At 53.3% G+C, this 17,736-nt stretch overlaps 7 protein-coding genes across 7 annotated transcripts; 2 read left to right on the top strand and 5 right to left on the bottom strand.

The window, feature by feature from the left end:
- Positions 1–1,976: 1,976 nt before the first annotated feature.
- On the bottom strand, positions 1,977–3,117 carry CPAR01_15415 (uncharacterized protein; the record flags this gene model as incomplete). The annotated part of the gene is made up of 2 exons (XM_060499664.1): positions 1,977–2,031; positions 2,096–3,117. The coding sequence occupies 2 exons, from the start codon at positions 3,115–3,117 to the stop codon at positions 1,977–1,979; spliced, it is 1,077 nt and encodes a 358-aa protein (XP_060341664.1).
- A 1,483-nt stretch (positions 3,118–4,600) lies between these two features.
- On the bottom strand, positions 4,601–5,811 carry CPAR01_15416 (dienelactone hydrolase; the record flags this gene model as incomplete). The annotated part of the gene is made up of 2 exons (XM_060499665.1): positions 4,601–5,271; positions 5,535–5,811. The coding sequence occupies 2 exons, from the start codon at positions 5,809–5,811 to the stop codon at positions 4,601–4,603; spliced, it is 948 nt and encodes a 315-aa protein (XP_060341665.1).
- Positions 5,812–6,526: 715 nt separating this feature from the next.
- On the top strand, positions 6,527–7,942 carry CPAR01_15417 (GAF domain-containing protein; the record flags this gene model as incomplete). Its single annotated transcript, XM_060499666.1, has 4 exons — positions 6,527–6,532; positions 7,123–7,227; positions 7,410–7,447; positions 7,507–7,942. 4 exons carry the CDS (start codon positions 6,527–6,529, stop codon positions 7,940–7,942), a joined length of 585 nt encoding a protein of 194 aa, XP_060341666.1.
- An 878-nt stretch (positions 7,943–8,820) lies between these two features.
- CPAR01_15418 (spermidine synthase) lies at positions 8,821–10,124 on the bottom strand (the record flags this gene model as incomplete). Its single annotated transcript, XM_060499667.1, has 3 exons — positions 8,821–9,098; positions 9,505–10,038; positions 10,115–10,124. 3 exons carry the CDS (start codon positions 10,122–10,124, stop codon positions 8,821–8,823), a joined length of 822 nt encoding a protein of 273 aa, XP_060341667.1.
- Positions 10,125–11,944: 1,820 nt separating this feature from the next.
- On the top strand, positions 11,945–12,534 carry CPAR01_15419 (uncharacterized protein; the record flags this gene model as incomplete). The annotated part of the gene is made up of 2 exons (XM_060499668.1): positions 11,945–12,027; positions 12,126–12,534. Coding segments are annotated over 2 exons (492 nt in total), but the record flags the coding sequence as incomplete, so codon positions are not given.
- Positions 12,535–13,487: 953 nt separating this feature from the next.
- Positions 13,488–13,799, bottom strand: CPAR01_15420 (uncharacterized protein; the record flags this gene model as incomplete). The annotated part of the gene is made up of 1 exon (XM_060499669.1): positions 13,488–13,799. One exon carries the CDS (start codon positions 13,797–13,799, stop codon positions 13,488–13,490), a length of 312 nt encoding a protein of 103 aa, XP_060341669.1.
- A 2,444-nt stretch (positions 13,800–16,243) lies between these two features.
- Positions 16,244–16,760, bottom strand: CPAR01_15421 (uncharacterized protein; the record flags this gene model as incomplete). Its single annotated transcript, XM_060499670.1, has 2 exons — positions 16,244–16,570; positions 16,752–16,760. 2 exons carry the CDS (start codon positions 16,758–16,760, stop codon positions 16,244–16,246), a joined length of 336 nt encoding a protein of 111 aa, XP_060341670.1.
- Between the last annotated feature and the right edge of the window lie 976 nt (positions 16,761–17,736).

A 17,736-nucleotide genomic window follows, 5' to 3' on the forward strand; every position in this document is an offset into this window, starting at 1 on the left:
TCCTTTTCGATCAACACCTTTCTGCAAGACTGCCGACGAGCAGGGCCAGGAGCTGTGAGAAACATAGAGATAGATGGAGAGAGAAAGGCGGTGATGATTCTTGATTACTTGCCTAGTCCGATAAAGGCACAAGGTAGAGGTCTATTTTAAGAAATGGTTATGGGGAGGGAGGGAAAGCTTAGTTGAGAGCTTTTTTTGACTCCTTGGAGAGGTCTTGGCGGATTAGATGGGTTCGTCAAATCGTGCAGAAAATGACTGATGGCTTGGAGAACACTTGAACCACGTTATGGGATTTTCATGAGGTTACAATATTGAATTTGGTGCATGCTTTGATCCAATCAGAGTTGTTCGCTCGTTTGCGCTGACTTGTGACAGTTGCCCTGGTCGTGATCATGGCTTCTGAATGTCTCTTGGCTACCTTATCTTGAGTGGTCAATCGGTTGACAACACCTACGGCTTTTGAACTGACCTTGGGACATGGAAGCAGCCCATGAAAGAACGAGATTACCTTCCACTTTTGATCAACGTTGAAATATGCCTCACACCCATGCGGAGGCTCCTGCGAGGTCATCGTTCGTCCTATCTATTTATGTCTAAAGTATCCGCATCGCAAATTCTCGGGCAATTATAGTACCGTGGTGTCCGTTGGGATAGTTTCCGGGCCGGAAGTGAGAATGTAATCACGTCTTTACTCTGGGGCTAGAGGGCTTCTGACATCCTTCGATGGCAACCTTGGACTATCGTCCACGGGAGAGTTGTGGGGAGCCAACGCTCCTAGTGACTTCAAAATTGCGTAGCTACACTTGAGTCATCTTGATTTATCAACACAAGGTAGCCTGTAACGGGATTTATGGGAAACTGTCAATTTTCAACTTCAAGAGTCAAGGCTAGTCAACAACCTTTCAACTAAACGTTGGACCTTGCCTCTCCATGTCGAACGCAATTTTTTAAGCTGATAGACCTCAGCGATCTCGTACTTCAACGGTTGGCTTATTGCAATACATTCAGCTAGTCAACTTCTTCGTCCATTACTTGTGTGATAGTATGATAGTTTGCTCTTTTCACAACCCTGGCCATTACCTTGGGGTTCCCAGAAATAAAATAGCAGAGAGCTTGTATTCTTGCGTATCTATCGCAGATTTGCGCTTCACACATTACATCACCAGACGTTGTACTACCCAAATCCTTGGGAGCTATAAAGTCTCTCTGGCTTCAAGTCCAGCGCCTGTTTGTGGCGAGCCCCGACATAATCGCGCATGATCTCGAAAGCGCACAACAACGGTATTCATCCTTGATCCAAGTTCTCGAGAGCATCTTGGGCGTCTCGTCGTACTGGTTAGGGGCAGTGTAGTATTCACCACGGAATCATTGGCCTGTAGTTCTAAGCGGTCGAGAAAGCCATCCTTTGATGAGGTCTAGGCTAGAATGCATGGGCCAACACCAGGGCGGTCGAATTCGACGCAATGCAGAGAGACGAGGCATTGAGACGCGACTGTCTGAAAAAAGGGACGGCGGTAAGTGCACCCTTGGCCGCTGAGGACTAGCGAGGCAAGTCTTAGTACGTATATATCCTTGGACTTGGGCCAGCGAGCCGGGCATGTAGATCACCGGCTAGCAGCGTATAGGAAATTTCCTTGTCCAAAGTTCCTGCAAGAACAAGTTGATACGGCGAACATGGCGAGACTATAGCCCGCAAAATTGTCGTCTAAGGAGGAATAGTTGACATTTGTTACTTGCTGTCTGGAACTGAGAGTGGTTTGTCTATCCGCAACCGTACCAACTCGTCTCTTATGTTGACCCCCGAGCCCCGTCATATGCTTTTGAGTGCCCATCCTTCTACTTATGCCGCATTAAAATACAGTAGTAGTATACAATCCGGCGCTTGCCACAATGCAGCCTCTGACAAAGGAATATCGACGACAATGGTGCTGTCTGCCAGGCGAGGTACTATACAAGTCCGCTGTGTATGATTCGACTCAAAGATGCCACTCGGGGAGAGCAAAGTCTCGATCCTTAGGCCAGTTCTCCGTCCTACAGGAGTGAGTTAGTTAGCAATTATACGCTTGAGCATTGTTTAAGAGCAAAAGTTGCATACCTTGTCGTCAAGAGAACCGTCATGCGCTTCCTCCTCTCCACACTCCCCTCGGCCTCCGTCAGGCGCAGCCACTCATCGAGCAACTTCCTCAGCTCCTCATCCCCGCGACCGGCGCAGTCGATACCGCGCTCGGTAGCCGCAATTTTGACCTCCTGCTCCTCCAACGCGGCCGCGCCCCCGTCGCGCGCCAGCAACCTGTCATCTCCTTCCAGGAAAGCCATCCGCAGCTTGCCCTTGGTCGCCCACATACCCGGCGGGATAAACCCAATCTTATCCCACATCATGCCCGGCATGTGCAGACTGCGCAGCACATGTTTCCTCGCCGGTGCCCTCCCAGCCGTGCCCTGCGTGCCCGCGACGCCCAGCGGCGCAGCCCGCTCAAAGTCGGCAAACGACTTGTGCCGGCGCTCCTCCGCCTGCGAGAAGCTGGCGTCGATCTGCCGCGGCAGGCGGCACGTGTACGGCACGACGCCGTCGACGAAGATGACGATGAGCGGGGTGAATTCCCCACACACCAAGAGGACGAGACCGAACAGGGGCACGCGGAGAACGTCGTGGCGCACGCGCCAGAGGAGCACCCAGTCGGCGCGCGAGAAGCCCTTTGGGATGACGCCCGGCGTGAAGACGGAAGGCGAGCGGAAGCCTTCGACCGAGGTGCTCTTTGCGCGGATGACGTCTTGGATGTGGCGGCGGTTGGAGAAGACGGCTTTGAGACCCGTCTTGTAGAACTTGATGTAGGCTTTGCCCGTCTGGATGAGGTGGCCAAATTTTGAGGCGTCGGGTTTCTTCTCGGGGAGTTCGAGGGCCGCTGGGCGGGAGGAGGCGATGGCGTTGACCTTGTCTCTGTTCGCGGTGGAGGAGTAGGAGGGTTCGGAGGGCGTGAGGGAGCTCGCTAGCCGACGGTAGGGGGTCGCTTGTCGCGCGATCGAGGTGAGGAGGAAGGATGTGTGGACGGGGCTGCTGCTGCTGTTGCAGAGGGAAGACGGAGCGCGCAGGGCGCGCAGCGTCGTGCCGTGGTTCATTGCATGAGACGTGTGAGAAAAGTTGCGATTAGTAGGGAAACTTCAGGGTTGAAGGTTGCGAGTTTGAGGTTCGTGAAGGGGGGGGGGGGTTCGGACCGGGTCGCGCGGGACGCTAAAGGGCATGGCCAAAATATCGATTTTAATTAAAGAAAAATGGGCAATTGGTTTCGTCACTCATTACACCTACAAGCTTATCGCTTATCGGCGCGCTTGACCCCTTGCCTCGGCCCCATCCGCAACTCCACCCACCGCGTCGGGTCCGGGGAGCGGCCGCTCTCGCCGAATCAGGCTTTGCCGTTTCCCCTTGGCGTGACTATTCAGTTCTGGCTATTGGACAGTCGAGCTGGATTGTTGGGGTGATCATTCATCTCTTTGAGTATGGTCTTCGAACGTTTCCACGTGCTTCAACCGAAAGCTTCTTTCCGATATTGTGCCTACTTGTCTACCTCGAACCAGACTGCTCGCAGCCTTACTCAAGGACATGCTTTATTCGAGAGAAACTAACAGTATCGGCTCACCATCAGACAGCTTTTAGTAATACTTCGGCGTATGCGTTTCCAGTTTTTGCCTGCGCTGATTGCTCGACTTCTGGTGTATATAGAGCTGTTTCTACAAGCCAGGCCAACCGAAGAGTCCCTAGTGCTGCGAGTCTGCTATTTTAGCGAGTTGTCGAGCTTGTAAACAGACATTGAGAGAAACCGCCGCAATTTTCACTCTGTATTGTCGCAAATGAAGAGTTACAAGAGTCCCTTTATGGCAATCATGCTGCTTTTGCGCAGACATGCCCGTACGTGCCCAATTAGGTCGCTGACCAAAGTGGTCTATCTGCAGAGAGCCGAAATCACAACCCTAGAATTGCGGATCATTCTGTGGGTCAACACAAACACTTCTTGAGGCATTTTTTCGCGCCTGGCTTTCACACCGAGCAAGGCTCAGCCTTGGTCACTCCCCTTGGTGTAGTTGGTTCATCACGTTCGACTGTAATTGTTCATCTCTTGTCATCGAAAGGTCTCTAGTTCGATTCTGGAAGGGGAGAACCAAATCTTTTGCCTTTTTGGCTGTTGATGATATCTTGATTTTGCTTTAGAGCAATGTTGGGTTGCGTGGGCGTGTTTTTGAGTTGTGCTTTGTGGCCGTTGGATATTGTGGAATTAGTGGTTTTTTGTTCAAAGATCTTTGGTTGACTTTTCAACTAGCTGGGCGTCACTTGAGCTTCCCATGCCTCCCACGTACTTGGGACTCACATATGAATGGTATCAAGAGGAGGTTGTGAACCTCGCGACATGAGCAAGCTTGAATTCGATCTCAGTTCTATCATTACCGGAACCTACTATAATCGCTTTCAGCCCGCGCGTACATAACGGACAGAAGACTTGCAGCTACATTAGAACTGTGATGGAAAGGCGACCCGCGTCAAACCAATCTCGATCAACCATTCCTGATCCCATTTCAACCCATCCCATCCCGTCCCTCACCCATTCACTCAAGCACCAAGCCCAAACCACCGCCGAAACCACCCGACAGCCTGATCCTCCGCCCTCATCCCAAACTCCGCCTGCCGCTGATCATTCGGGTTCCCCCTCACAGCAAACCCATGCGTGGCACCGACGTACTCCACAATCTCAAAGTCCTCCCCCTTCTTCCCCAGCACGCTCTTGGCCTCCACCATCCGCGCCCGCGGCATCATCATATCGTCGTCCCCGTTCGCCACGCTCAGCGGCAGCACCACCTTCTCCAGGTCGCCCGGCAACGTGAGGAAGCTCGGGTGCGCCGTGAACCCGCAGTCGATGAGCCTCTCACCGCCAAACGGTCCCGCGGCGAGCTGGGAGAGCAGGACGGTGAACTTTCCGCCCCAGCAGAAGCCCGCGACGCCGATTTTGGTATCTTTCTTGGCGGATGCCTCACCGGCGGAGGAGGACGTTGAGGTGGATGGACGGGGAGGGAGGGGAGACGGCGGCGAGAGGCGGACGGCGCGGAGGTAGTTCTCTATGCGCGGGACGACGACGCTGGAGCGGGTGGCGATGACGAGGGGGATGAAGTAGCGCAGCATCGTCGCGACCATGACGGGCGCGATGACGAAGTATTTTCTCCACCACGACTTTTCGGCCTCCATTTTGTCGGTCATGGCGAGTGCGGTCGCTGGGATGGCGTAGCCTTTTTGGTTACACATGGTGTCAGTGGGTTCGTAACATAGAGGGGCGCATGAGAGTTCACGACATCGCGGCCTGAGCATCACGATGTCCCACCCATTTCCTTCTCTGCCTGCTCGCCCGGGACATCACACCGATCACCAAGACAGTCAGGCCAAGGACGGGTGATTACAACGTAGAAGCCAAAGGCAGTCCCACGAAGCAAAACCAACGAAAGAAAGAATGACCCTTCTCCAAAAAAAAAAAAAAAAAAAAAAAAAAACTCACCATTCATCAACTCAGGAAGCAGCACAACCGCCGGGATCCTGTTCGCATACGCATCCGCCAGCGCGCGCGTATTCTGCAGCTCCCACCCCATTGCGTCCGGCAAAATCACGACGACGCCCGCGGGCTCGCCGCGGCCCGGCTCCGGGCGCGCGACGTACGTCGGCAGGCCGTAGACGGTCTCCACGGTGCCCTTGAGCTCAGTGTCGCCGCGGAGTGTGCCCTTGAAGCAGTCGGCGCAGAAGCGGGGGGCCTGGTGTTGTTGCGGTTCCGACGACATTGTGTCTATGTAGTAAGTTGGATGTGTTGCTCAATTGGTGGAGAGTGAAAAGATCAAGTTTTTGGTTATTCGGGGGAAAGCTGCCTGCCTTATGGACGGGGTGAGATAAGCGTTGGGTAGATTTGAGCTCTCCCTGGATGCGACAGCTTCTGGTGTAGGCCGGACGGTCAATTGCGAGTTGACTAAATGTACGAAAAAACGAAGGTGCCCGCAATGTTTGACACAGTGAAAGGAAGAGTAGAGACCAAGGCGGGAAGGACGTTATCTCTATATTCTATAGAGACTACCTCAGGTCCCAAAACACCTCAAGCTCCTGCAGAGCTAACCTCAGCTCAACTAAACTGACCTTGCAAAAGGGAGCTGTCACACCAGCGGGCACGCGGGGTTGGCGGAGAATGAAATCATGGACGACGGAGTTTCATCCGAATCCGACCCCCGACCTAGATTCCTACCTCAGCAAGCTTGGATACTACAGTCTACTAGGCTTGTAGGGGACGTTCGTACTCTGAGAACAAATCACAATCATCAATCGGGAATGGCTGCTCCTCGGCTCGCTTCAACATCACGTTTCTCTCGCGCATGCATGTCGATCGATCTATACCTAGATATCCCGCCGCCCGCCCGCGTAGCCGGTCTGCGCCAACCACGTAGCTTCCTCACCATACACGAGCATATTAGCGTGGTGCTGTGCTACCCTTCCATTCTCGTAGCCGTCATGGGAGTCGGCACGCTCGGTTTCTGAGCGGGATAGAGTCCCAGCAATTGGAGAGCAACAAAACGGGATCGGACCTGAAAAAGACCATTTCTCGGAACTCATCAAGTGCGAAAGGCAGACTTTCTCCACTCAGAGCCGGCCGATGGCACCTCGATTCCTCCGTCTTCTCCATCAAAGACCTTTAGGGCCGGGGCGGGAACGTAACACATTTTTTTTTTGGGTTGCTGACAAAAAAGTCGGGTCCGAAGGGAGAGGAAATTGGACTCACCGAGGTGTGGAGGTGTAGCTTACCGAGAAAGAAATGACGTGATTGGACCAGAGGATTTCAACACACAATTTCCCGTCTCAACTCAACAACACATCTATGCTTGGTCATGTTGACTCACCAAACTAGCCTCGACTTCCCTACCTACTTTACCCAGGAAAGATAGCTTTGAGCTTGGCTTATCCCCACACTCTCATTTGTACTCAATACTGTAGATCTTCCGGCAATAATGGTGAGCACATCTTATATCCCTTGAGCGCACTACCAAAATCTACTAAGCCCTATCTTACCTTACTCTGTCGGTGTATACTGACGAGTGTGAAAACGACAGGTCCACGCCGACGCCTCAAACTTCGCCAATGGCGTGACGAAGGAGGAGGCCTATGAGCAGGTCCTCATCCAAGCCGAAGGCCTCCTCGACGGCCAAAGAAACTGGGTAAGCTTATTTATTTCCACTCCCGTATTCACATAGTCCGCACCTCACATACATATTCTCTCAATCTCTCTATCTGATCCCTCATCTCTTCAAGCTCATAAACATTGCAATACCATCATACTCGACTGAAATCTCAGACTAACTTTCTCATAGGTTGCGTAAGTCTAAACATTTGACCCTAGCAAGGCCGTTCTCTCATCCTCGTCCTCATTTCTGGGACGTGATACAAAGCGTGAGGAAAAACCAAAAGAGACTAACCTCACATTCCTACATCGACAGCAATCTCGCAAACACGGCCTCCCTCCTCTGGCACGCATACCACTCCCTCCCCGCCCCCTCAAACGCAGTAAACTGGGCAGGTTTCTACGTCCTCGACCCTTCCACCTCAACCTCAACCTCATCCACCAAACAATCCCTCATCCTAGGCCCCTTCATGGGCAAAGTCGCCTGCCAACAAATCCCCTTTGGCCGCGGCGTCTGCGGCGCCGCCGCCGCCACGCGCCAGACCCAGCTCGTGGCCGACGTCGATGCCTTTCCGGGGCACATTGCGTGTGATGGGGATAGCAAGAGCGAGGTCGTCGTGCCGATCGTCGTCGAGGACAAGTTGGTGGCGATTATTGACGTGGATTGTGCGGAGAGAGATGGGTTCGATGAGGTTGATCGGGTTTGGTTGGAGAGGCTTGCTGGGTTGCTTGCGGGGGGTTGTGATTGGTAGGAGTGGAGATGAAGATACAGGGTGAAGAGGGAGGTAAAGATGAGGATAAGGACGAGGATGAAGAAGAAGATGAGGATGAAGACGGGGAGATAGGATGAAGTGATTAGAATGAAGGGGGTGGTAAGAGGGTGAAAGAAGGGAAATGATGAGTTGGTGCGGGAGTCTCATGGGATCAAGAGAGAGGAACGGAAATCGTCTGCGGATGAGAGAGAGAGAGAGAGAGAGAGAGAGAGAGAGAGAGAGAGAGAGAGAGAGAGAGAGAGAGAGAGAGAGAGAGAGAGAGAGAGAGAGGGGGGGAGAAAGAGAGAGGGGAGAGGAAAGGAAAGAGAAAAAGAAGAGAAGGAAAAGAGAGAGAGAGGGAGCGAGGGGGAGGGGGAGAGACGAGGGAGGAGGAGAGAGAGGGGAGAGGGGAGGGGGGGGGGAGAGGGAGGAAGGGAGGGGGGGGAGGGAGGAGAGGGGAAAAAGAGAGAGAGAGAGAGAGAGAGAGAGAGAGAGAGAGAGAGAGAGAGAGAGAGAGGAAGAGAAGATGCGGGTTACTCATGGCATTGGATGAGAAAAAGAAGCAAAAAGATTTACACGGAGTTGGCGACAACAGGCACCCGACGGAAGGGATACGGAGTTATCTCAACATAGAATCACTTGTGATGTTGGTCACAGGGCAGAACATATTGGACTCAACAAAATATATTGAGCAACGCTAGAGTCAACCTCTGCGTCTTACGACTAAAAACTTTTTTTTTGGTTCCCATCTATTGACATTCCCGCCAAACATTCTCCCCATCCTTCCCATCCCAAGCCCCCGCACCCTCCCCCCCCCCCATGAGTTCATGAATCCATGTCTTTTCGTGGTTTGCGTTATATTCACACGCATGCAGCATTTACTCGAGAGCCTTCTTGGCAAAGTTGGGCAGGACGAACGCGGCCTTGTGGATGTCGGCGTTGTAGTACTTGCACAGCTTCTCCTCCTCCTCGGCGGACCACTTGCGGAGGGGCTCCTTGACGTTGCGGCCGGCGTCCTTGGTGCAGACCATGAAGCCGATCTGGCCGCTGGGGTAGGTGGGGATGGTGGTGTAGGCGTACTCGGCGACGGGGAAGATCTCCTTGCAGTCCTTCTTGAGCTTGGAGATGAGGGGCATGTGGAGCCACTGGTTCTCGGCTGTTTGGTGTATGCTGTTAGCTAGTCCTGGTCTCTAGATTTAACAGTAGAGTCGTCAAGAATCAAGAATCAGGAGCGCCTTCCGACAGAGAGTCAGGCTGAATGAGCGCCGACAGAAAAGGGGGAGGAAGGAGGATAACAGTCTCGAGTAGGCGCAACACTTTGAAAGAATAGACAAAGGAGAGTTCAAAGCGTATCCAGGTTCACACAACCCAGTCTCACCGGCATGCCACTGGGCAATACACCGGTATCTCGTAGGGAGAATCGAGGACAGGCCCAAAGAAGTATAAAGAAGCAGGCACCACTCCTAGGTAGCAGTGGTGTCTGCGGTCTTGTCTTGTCTTTTCTTCAGAGACCCGAGACTTCCTTGATTCCCCTCGATATTCCTGAACAAATGGGAACGTACAACCTTGGGTAGTGATGACACCGCCCTCCCTCAGGGCGTCGTGGAGGAGCTGGAAGTAGGGCTTCTGGAAGAGGGACTCGGCAGGGCCCTCGGGGTCGGAGGAGTCGGTGATAATAACATCAAAGGTGTTCTTGTACTCCTCGAGGAACTTGAAGCCGTCGCCGACGTGGGTCTTGGACTTGGGGTGATCGAAGCCGACGGCCATGTTGGGGAGGTACTGCTTGGACAGGCGGATGACGGCCTCGTCAATGTCGCAGAGGATGGCCTCCTCGACGCACTCGTGCTTGACGACCTCGCGGAGGACACCGCCGTCGCCGCCGCCGATGACGAGGACCTTCTTGGGGTTGGGGTGGGAGTTCATGGCCAGGTGGGTAATCATCTCCTGGTAGGAGAACTCGTCACGCTCGGTGGCCTGGATGACGTTGTCCAGGACCAGGACCATGCCGTAGTCGGTGGACTCGAAGATGAGGACATCCTGGTACTGGGACTTCTCATGGTGAATGACCTTCTTGACCTTGAGGGTCATGGCCTGGCCTGTGGCAGGTTGTCAGCATGCCCGGCGTCCTCTCATTCTCACGATGCTTGAGTTGAGGGGGTGTGGGTGACTTACCGGGCCACATGTTGGAGATCTCACGGAACCAGCCATCTGTACATCATTCCATCAGGTTAGCGCGCGGTCTCGACTCGTTCATCTCATTTGTTTCCAAAAAAGGGCATCATCTTGTCGCATCCACTTTTGTCAGTCAGTCTGTGTGTTCTGTGCCATTGCCGATCTCGAAAAGTGCCGTGCCCGGAGCAGCCATAAGCCGGCATATTTGCAATGTACAAATGTCACCTCAGCAAGAGAGGTATGCCGTATTCGACAAACGATCTGCAAAATCAAGAGACGAGGTTTCTCGGTTTCTCCTGACGAATTGCTTAACCGAAAGTGGCATGAAGAATAGTGCATGCGCGCTCAGACGGTGGAGGAGCCAGGGCTGAAGGTGTTTTTGGGGGACCCGGAAGAGGACGGATAAGCCACCCGTCAATAGTTGCGGGAGGTTTCGTTGACGATTGACCAGGTGCAGGCAGTCCGCACGGCACAAAGTCCGTCTGCCAATTGAGCCAATGAAGGGCGGTACGGACGAACGAGACAAGGCCGCTCATGGGGGCCCGCTTCCCGGTTGCGATATTCTCCGTCTTCCGTTGCGTGGGCTCTTAGCGAAGAAACCCCCCCAAGGTTCCCAAGGGCCCCAAGGTGACGACAGGCGGGGTGCTCAAGACATTTTTTGTATGGCGGGGTATTCTGAGACGGGTGCGTACAGAGATCGGAAGAGCCAGTAACGAGCATCGACCAGCAGGACAGAGCAATAAGTAGCATACACCCAATGCCAACGATAGCAGACGGATGCCGGGCAGCCGCAGACAGAAAGGCAGACAGACAAACAGACAAACACACAACAACAGACAGAGATCTGCTTGAGTAAGGGAGGGGAGGGATGGATGGATGGATGGAAAGACGGGGATTGGACCGCACGAACCTTGGATGGTAGGATGGGCAATTTCGCTCATTTTGATGGTAGACGGGGGTTTGGCAGGGCTACTGTGTAGATTGTGTAGATATCGACAGGTCGGCAGAGGCACAAGCAATCGAGATAGATGATGCTGGTGCAGGCGTAGTAGTTGAGAAGGGAGGGGTGTTATATGACGAAGAAAAGCCAGGATGGAAAAGTTGAGATTGTCTGATATCAAAATGTGCGTTGACGTCGTGGGAGAGAAGAGGTGTTGTGTGGTTGGCCTGCCGATGTGCGGTGTGTGCTGGGCCTGCAGAGAGAGAATCTGTACCAGTACCCATGGAAGGTGCGCGCGCGCTCCCCCGCCGTCAACAAGCGTTGGTGCGGGCAAGGCGAGCGAAAAAAAAAAAGGAAAAAAAAAAAAAAAAAAAAAAAGGCGCTGCAAGAAAATTTTTGTGGCTCCGGGGGTGGCCTCGTTTTGAAAATTCGGGGCTCCAATTTTCCAGTGCACCACGGACAACTCACGGTGAGGCCTATTGGCTCGTTGGCCAAAGCCCACCAGATGGCACTTTGAATGGAGCATCGAGATTTCCTCAATCTCTCTCACCATCACCAGACGCACTTCGATCCTGTTCATGTCAGTGCGTCAGTCAGGTTCCTGACTCTGTCCACATCAGTGTCTTAATACCAGCACAATACATTCGTGACCTTGCCTTTAATTGCCCTGCCAGGCCGAGCACGTCCGTCGTATTCGACATTGTCAACAGTAATAATACCAACCAGAGTCATGGATCGATCCATTCTCCGGGCGCACACAGATGCCATGTTCCCATGGCTCTGGGTTGAACGATTAGCAATCCGACCTGGACGATTGACAGCCCAGAGATTCTCAGACCGTCTATCCCTTCCTTCGCGGACTGTCTCACGAATGCAGCCTGTCAACCCCATATGCCGGCCCAACTTTTCCTGCCCAGTCGGTCCGTTGCACACCAACAACGACGCTTATCGCGAAGGGAGCACCTGTTGGCCGGTGCTACCGACGACACGAAGCCAAACCAGAATTTTATGCTTGTGAGTTTGGAACCGGGAGTCTGAGTCCTCTGGGCTCTCGGACTGAGCCTTGTCCAGAGCTTCACTCCGACCTTCGTCATCGGCTTTGCGGGCCACTTCCCAGAGCCAACAAGCCCTGAGGGAATTATCCGCTATCCGCTGCTGTACGCATACTACAGGCACGGAGAAGGAATATGCGGCGTACGACGTGCCTTTGCAGAAAACGTGGCGAGCCAGGATCAACAGCCCAAACCTCTTTGGTTTTGTCCCTCTTTTCCTTTTGGCTTCTTGTCCCTTCCTCTGCGTCTCTCGCTTGCTGCTTGCTGCTTTTCTTGATACTGAACGGGATGTCAAATCCGAACAGTCCCCCACAGACCTCGCCTCCCTGCTCCACCTGCTCACCGGCAATCAACAGCGTCCATGTCTCGCCCGGTTGTCGCCGGATCAAGACAGTAAAGATCATCTCTCCACCACCCGTCAGATGTAACAGCTTATTTGGTTTTGACAGCCCGCCTACTGATAGACGAGACGAGATGAAACGGAACTATCCTTTTGCAACTGGGTATCCGTAGTCAAGCAGATAGTGTAGGTATCCGTACCTAGGGATCCGTAGCCTATGAAGTCAAGACATCAGCCTGCCCCACAGACCGTGCTGAGGTAGTAGGCTGCGATGGACCTTACCCAGACAAAATCAAACAGGAAGTCTTCGGACTTTGGTAGTCGAGGCTGAGGAACTCGCCCACAGATGTTATCCACAGCAGGCTGGGTCAGTTTGGCGAGCTAATTGACAAGTACGCTCACTAAGCGGTTCGATTCTTCAGCGGCAGCGAGACACAACCCGAAGAACCTGCCTGCCGCCTGAGACAAGACCTGCGCGTGCCGGGCAAGAATTGGCTGAGCCCAGCCATGAACCCTTCGCCGATGTAAAGATATAGGCCCGACATGGGCCCATCCTCACCTAAGTCCATACAAAAGTACGCCTTTCCCGTTTCTCACCAATGCCATGGTTATTTTCATGCTGCCGGCCGCCGTGGTTTGCACCAGCTGCCGCGACCGAGCGACGGCCTCGCACTACGTGCCGAGGTCGAAAGTTAGTAACCTTCGGTTATGCAAGACATAGAAACCCACTGCCCACCGTCTCCAACTGCATCGCGACTGTGCTACTTTTTGTCCCTTGCTGTACATGTCGTTGAGTATGGGTGTTGGAAAAGAAGCAGGAAACTTTGCAACTGTGATACAGCGTGTTGCAGGCCATATCGTCTCATCTCTCCTGTCGCAGCCGCCATCATCAAAGAACCTTCTTATCGGAAATAAATGCCAGCTTGAAGGTCTGGCATCTTAAGTGTAACACAATGTTCAGCCTCCATCACCTCAGCTCCCTCAGCTTCCCCTACCCACCAGGAACGAGGGTGAGAGCGATGGGCATTGTTAACACAATGATCAGCAATCACACACCAAAACATCGTCTACCATCGCAGTCCTGAACCCATCGATGTTGCTTTGATCCTGCATGAACCATAATCGCCTTTGGCAGGGCCAGTCCCGAGACCAGACATGAGGAAAATAAACTCTTTCATAACATGCAACGTCTCTACCGAGAGCGGTGTCTGTAATATCCAATCGAGTCCCATTATGGCTGATGCAATGCCATGCCAGACGCCGGTGCAGAAACCTTGAACCCAATTGGGAGAAACAAAACGTTTGGTGCAGGATGCTAGTCCATGCGGTGCAGCGCGTGACAGAGCTTCCCATGCCAAAGTTTACTTCAAAGTGTTTGAGGTCAATCTGCGGGCACTTCTGCCTCTCGTGGAGTCTGGTTGTACCTGTTGCTTGCCTCCGGGGCCCTGTCCTGTGCGACTAACCCATCTGGCGGTTTTCTGTCGTCCGTCATACCACTCCTTCGGATCGCGGCTTGCCATTAGACGGATCTGAAAATTAGTTCCACCATCCTACACGCCATCTGCTCATTCGACTACTTTGCTTTACCGTCGTCTTTGTTGCCCTTTACACCGTGATATAACCGTCTGAGGGGTGGTCTGGCGGGGACCTGTTCGTTCAGCCATATTCATTCTGACCGCCCGCATCCGGCAGGGACTTCGTCGCCACGTGGTGAAAGGCGCTCTCGTCAACAGGACTTCTTGAGACGTCGAGACCGCACCATCTCGGGCGATGTCAAGAGTAATGTGGGCTGATATCTTTGTTGAAGGACTTGCCCAGTTGTGCTGGCTCTGGTAAAGCCTTGGCTGTTGCTTCTACAAGGCAGAGAGCCTAGTCCTAGGGCCCAAGCAATCCTTGAAAGCTGCAACAAAATTTCCGGCGGCGAAGTACTCGATCTTGGTGTAGCCTCCGTTGGACTGCGGCTCTGGCGCGGACGGCAGTCTTCTTGCAGCGCATCTGAGTCCATTCTTGCTCCTGTCAAGTCTACGAGAGGCAAAATCTAAGATGTCCCGTCCATTTGGTCCAAGATCTTTGTAAGGTCCATGCTCGCGTTGCGCCAGCTACTTCTCGAACGTATTGGGCAAAGCAGGTGCGGCTCAGGAAACGTGCGTTGATCTGGCTCATCGACGTTCAAGGATCCCCGTCAGAAAAGCCACGAGTTGTGCAATCCATCCACAAACGGCCCCCCTGTCGAACAAAACGAGCTGCTCCTCTCATCCTTGCAAGAGCCACGCCAGAAGGCCCGGGATCATGAAGAAGGATCCCAGCCCACTGGAGCATTCGTTTCTGCGGGACTCTTCCGTTGATGCTGCAGGTCCCCTTTAGCGGCCCGCAGAATCAGCGCTTCATTTTCCCACTGGAGCCTGCAATGCTGATCTGAATTATTGTTGGGGAAAAGTCTAGCAGAATGCGACCCTGAGGCAAGACGAGAGACTGCCAGAGTCGTGTTCTACTGGCGGCGTTGCAATTGCATGAATCAGGGGGTGACATGCTTTCCCCGAGAGCGGACGTGTTCGGCCAGGACCCCCGCTATTCGAAACGAAAAGCTGGCATCATGGTTGTGCCATGCGTTGGAAGAAGGCTTGACTGCAGAGAAAACATTGTTACCTATCGAAAGCGGAAGCATTGGCCAAAGCTCTTCGCGGATAGAATGTCGTCGTATGGCAGATGGAGGAAGGTCCAATACTTGATGTGGCTGCGTGGCGAGCCGCTAGATATGGAAGCAACGAAAGAGGCGTCGTCGAGTGGGACGTGTTTCCGCAAGCAACATGTAGCGATGACCTGCTGAAGGGCGAGGCGCGAGCTGGCTACGGCTGCGGGTGCGATGGCGGGTTCGCGCACGAGAAGGAGGCAGACGAAGAGCTCGGTCCACGAGGCGTTTCCGGAGTAGGGGCTCAATTGGGGTTTTGTGGCAGCGATCTGGTGTCACGCAGGGGCCTGGAGGATCGAAGTGGCTCTGTCTTTCCGTCTGTTGTGTGGAATGCCACGATGACGCTCCATACTGAGAACGGATACTCAGCCAAATTGAAGGCTCAACTGGAGCCTTTGATTGATGCGCTGCCCAGGTGTTATTTGACAGCACAGCCAACAGCAACTGAGCCATTGATTGGTCCATGGTGTGAACGGGATGGCCGCGGATCTGTCGCAGTCCTATGCTGATTGTGGGCGGAGCCCGTTAATCTTTTGAGTTTGAAGCATATCGAACAAGTCTTTGAAGGTGGTGTAGGTATCCCCAGGTGAGGGCAGGATGAGACAGGCGACGCGGATTGGGTTGGTGTTTTGGCGACAGACCAGACGGTTCGAGGTTGAGAGTTGTTGAATCGACGCAGCCATGTGCCATTGTACTCTGAATCTGCAAGAGTCTATTGGCTTTCGGCTTGTTTGCTGTGACCGTTGGCTTCTCTCCTTGTGCATGAAGTTATGAGGCATGGCAGTTTGCAGCTCGCAACCTGCATTTCTGGGACACTCCGGCCTAACATTGTGCATGCGAAAGGGTGTGCGTCAAACCATGACATAGGTCTTCTTCGAAAGCACGTCCAGACCGGCAACTAGAGATTATTCGAGTGGCTGCTAGCACCTAGGGAACTCAGCCAGAAAGCTTAGGTTGTGGTTGCTGAGAGGTAGGTATTCGATATATAGATGCATTTGTGGTGCCTTGAGGAGCATGACATGAGTGTCGAGAGGGTTGTGAGGGTCGCGTGCGAAGCACTGGGGGATGCGGCGAAGTCGATCCTCGATGAGGGTCAAAGAGAGGGCATTCATGAGATTGTTCGTTCGGCTGGGTCCCGAGGAACTGTCCGGCTCCGAGAAGAAGAAGAAGTAGTTTCAACGAGCCATTGGATTGGTTGAGCGACGGATGAAATGTCTGAGATGATGGCGGACTGAATATCTGACCAAAGAGAAAGAGGTATCAGAGGTGGTGAAGCCTGAAGACGGCATTCGTAGCTTTGCACAGAGGAGACGAGGATTGGCGTGCCTTCGTGCCTGTGTACTAAGGCGACCGGAGTCACTGGACAGTGGACGGTGCGACGGGGAACTGGAGGTGGCTTGCTTTCTAATGCAAGTGCAAGGAAGGCGCGGACAGACTTGAGAGTACCCCAGCACAAGTAGCTGCCAAGTCTCGTGAGCTGCAATTCTGCGGCAAGAGCGAGCCGGGATGACAAGACGAATCAGACCGGCGATACAAGCCAGGTACTTCAGGACATGGACCCACTTGCGTCCCGTTCTTCTCTTGCCTTAGGTGGAAATCTAGAGCAAGGTACGTACTCGGGACATGCAAGTTGAGGCAGGTACTGCTACCACCCCGGCTCAAGAGTTCCGCATGTTCCTGTTCCCGCTCTCCTGTTCATGTCGCATTTCTTTTTCTTTTTTGCTTTCCAACGGATAAGCTATGCTGCAGCTCTAGCTCTAGCAAAGGTCTGTTGGTTAGAATGGATTCGGTCATACGGGTACAGCGAGGTAGCATCGAAGGTGGTCGGACTGGCATTCCATAGAGTCAGGGTCGTGATCGACGTCGTGGCGGTGGTGGTGGTGGGCGTTTATTGTGCGGCTATTCACCTTTGCAGTGCAGCAGTTCAGAGTCTACTCAGTACTACCACAGTACGCCATGCATGGAGGAACACGGGTACAGAGAATAATCATTCAATCTAGACTAGATAATCCATGCTTCCATAGACACAGCAAAGTCGCATCAACCCTGTTCTGTTTGCTTGCCCATGCCATTGCCAGGAGTCAAGCCCAAGGACAAGCATACGTACCCATACCCGGGACCAGCACTTGCGTGACTCTCTTTCCCGTCTAACCAATGTACGAAGTGAGGTACCTTTACCCTGCCTGACCACCACAAGGTACTTTGCGTATCTAGCCGTCCTCGGTTCATACCTACTCTATCCGTACATACCATGGCCACGGCAAGTGATGGAACGGGGCACGATGGTACCTTGTTAACGGGGACCATCGACGGAGGCAAGGACGAGGGAGGCACGGAGGGTACCAAGTGTTGACAGCTAATGAAATTGAATCAGGTAATAAGCACATAATGTACTCCGTACCTTACGGATACCATGAGGTGAGGAGCATGGAGCACAGAGCACGGAGCGCTCCAGATGGATGAGGTGAGGTGACTGAGCAGGTCCCAGGTCCCAGGAGCAGGAGCAGTAGGTAAGGTAGTGAAGAGGGCGGTACTTCATAGTTTGCTCTTTGTGCGTGCGTTTGGGTACCAAGTATCCCCGTACGGATACAGCACTTTGGC

Source organism: Colletotrichum paranaense (assembly GCF_030867605.1).
Source record: "Colletotrichum paranaense strain IMI 384185 chromosome Unknown Scaffold_19.1, whole genome shotgun sequence".
Classification (NCBI taxonomy): domain Eukaryota; kingdom Fungi; phylum Ascomycota; class Sordariomycetes; order Glomerellales; family Glomerellaceae; genus Colletotrichum; species Colletotrichum paranaense.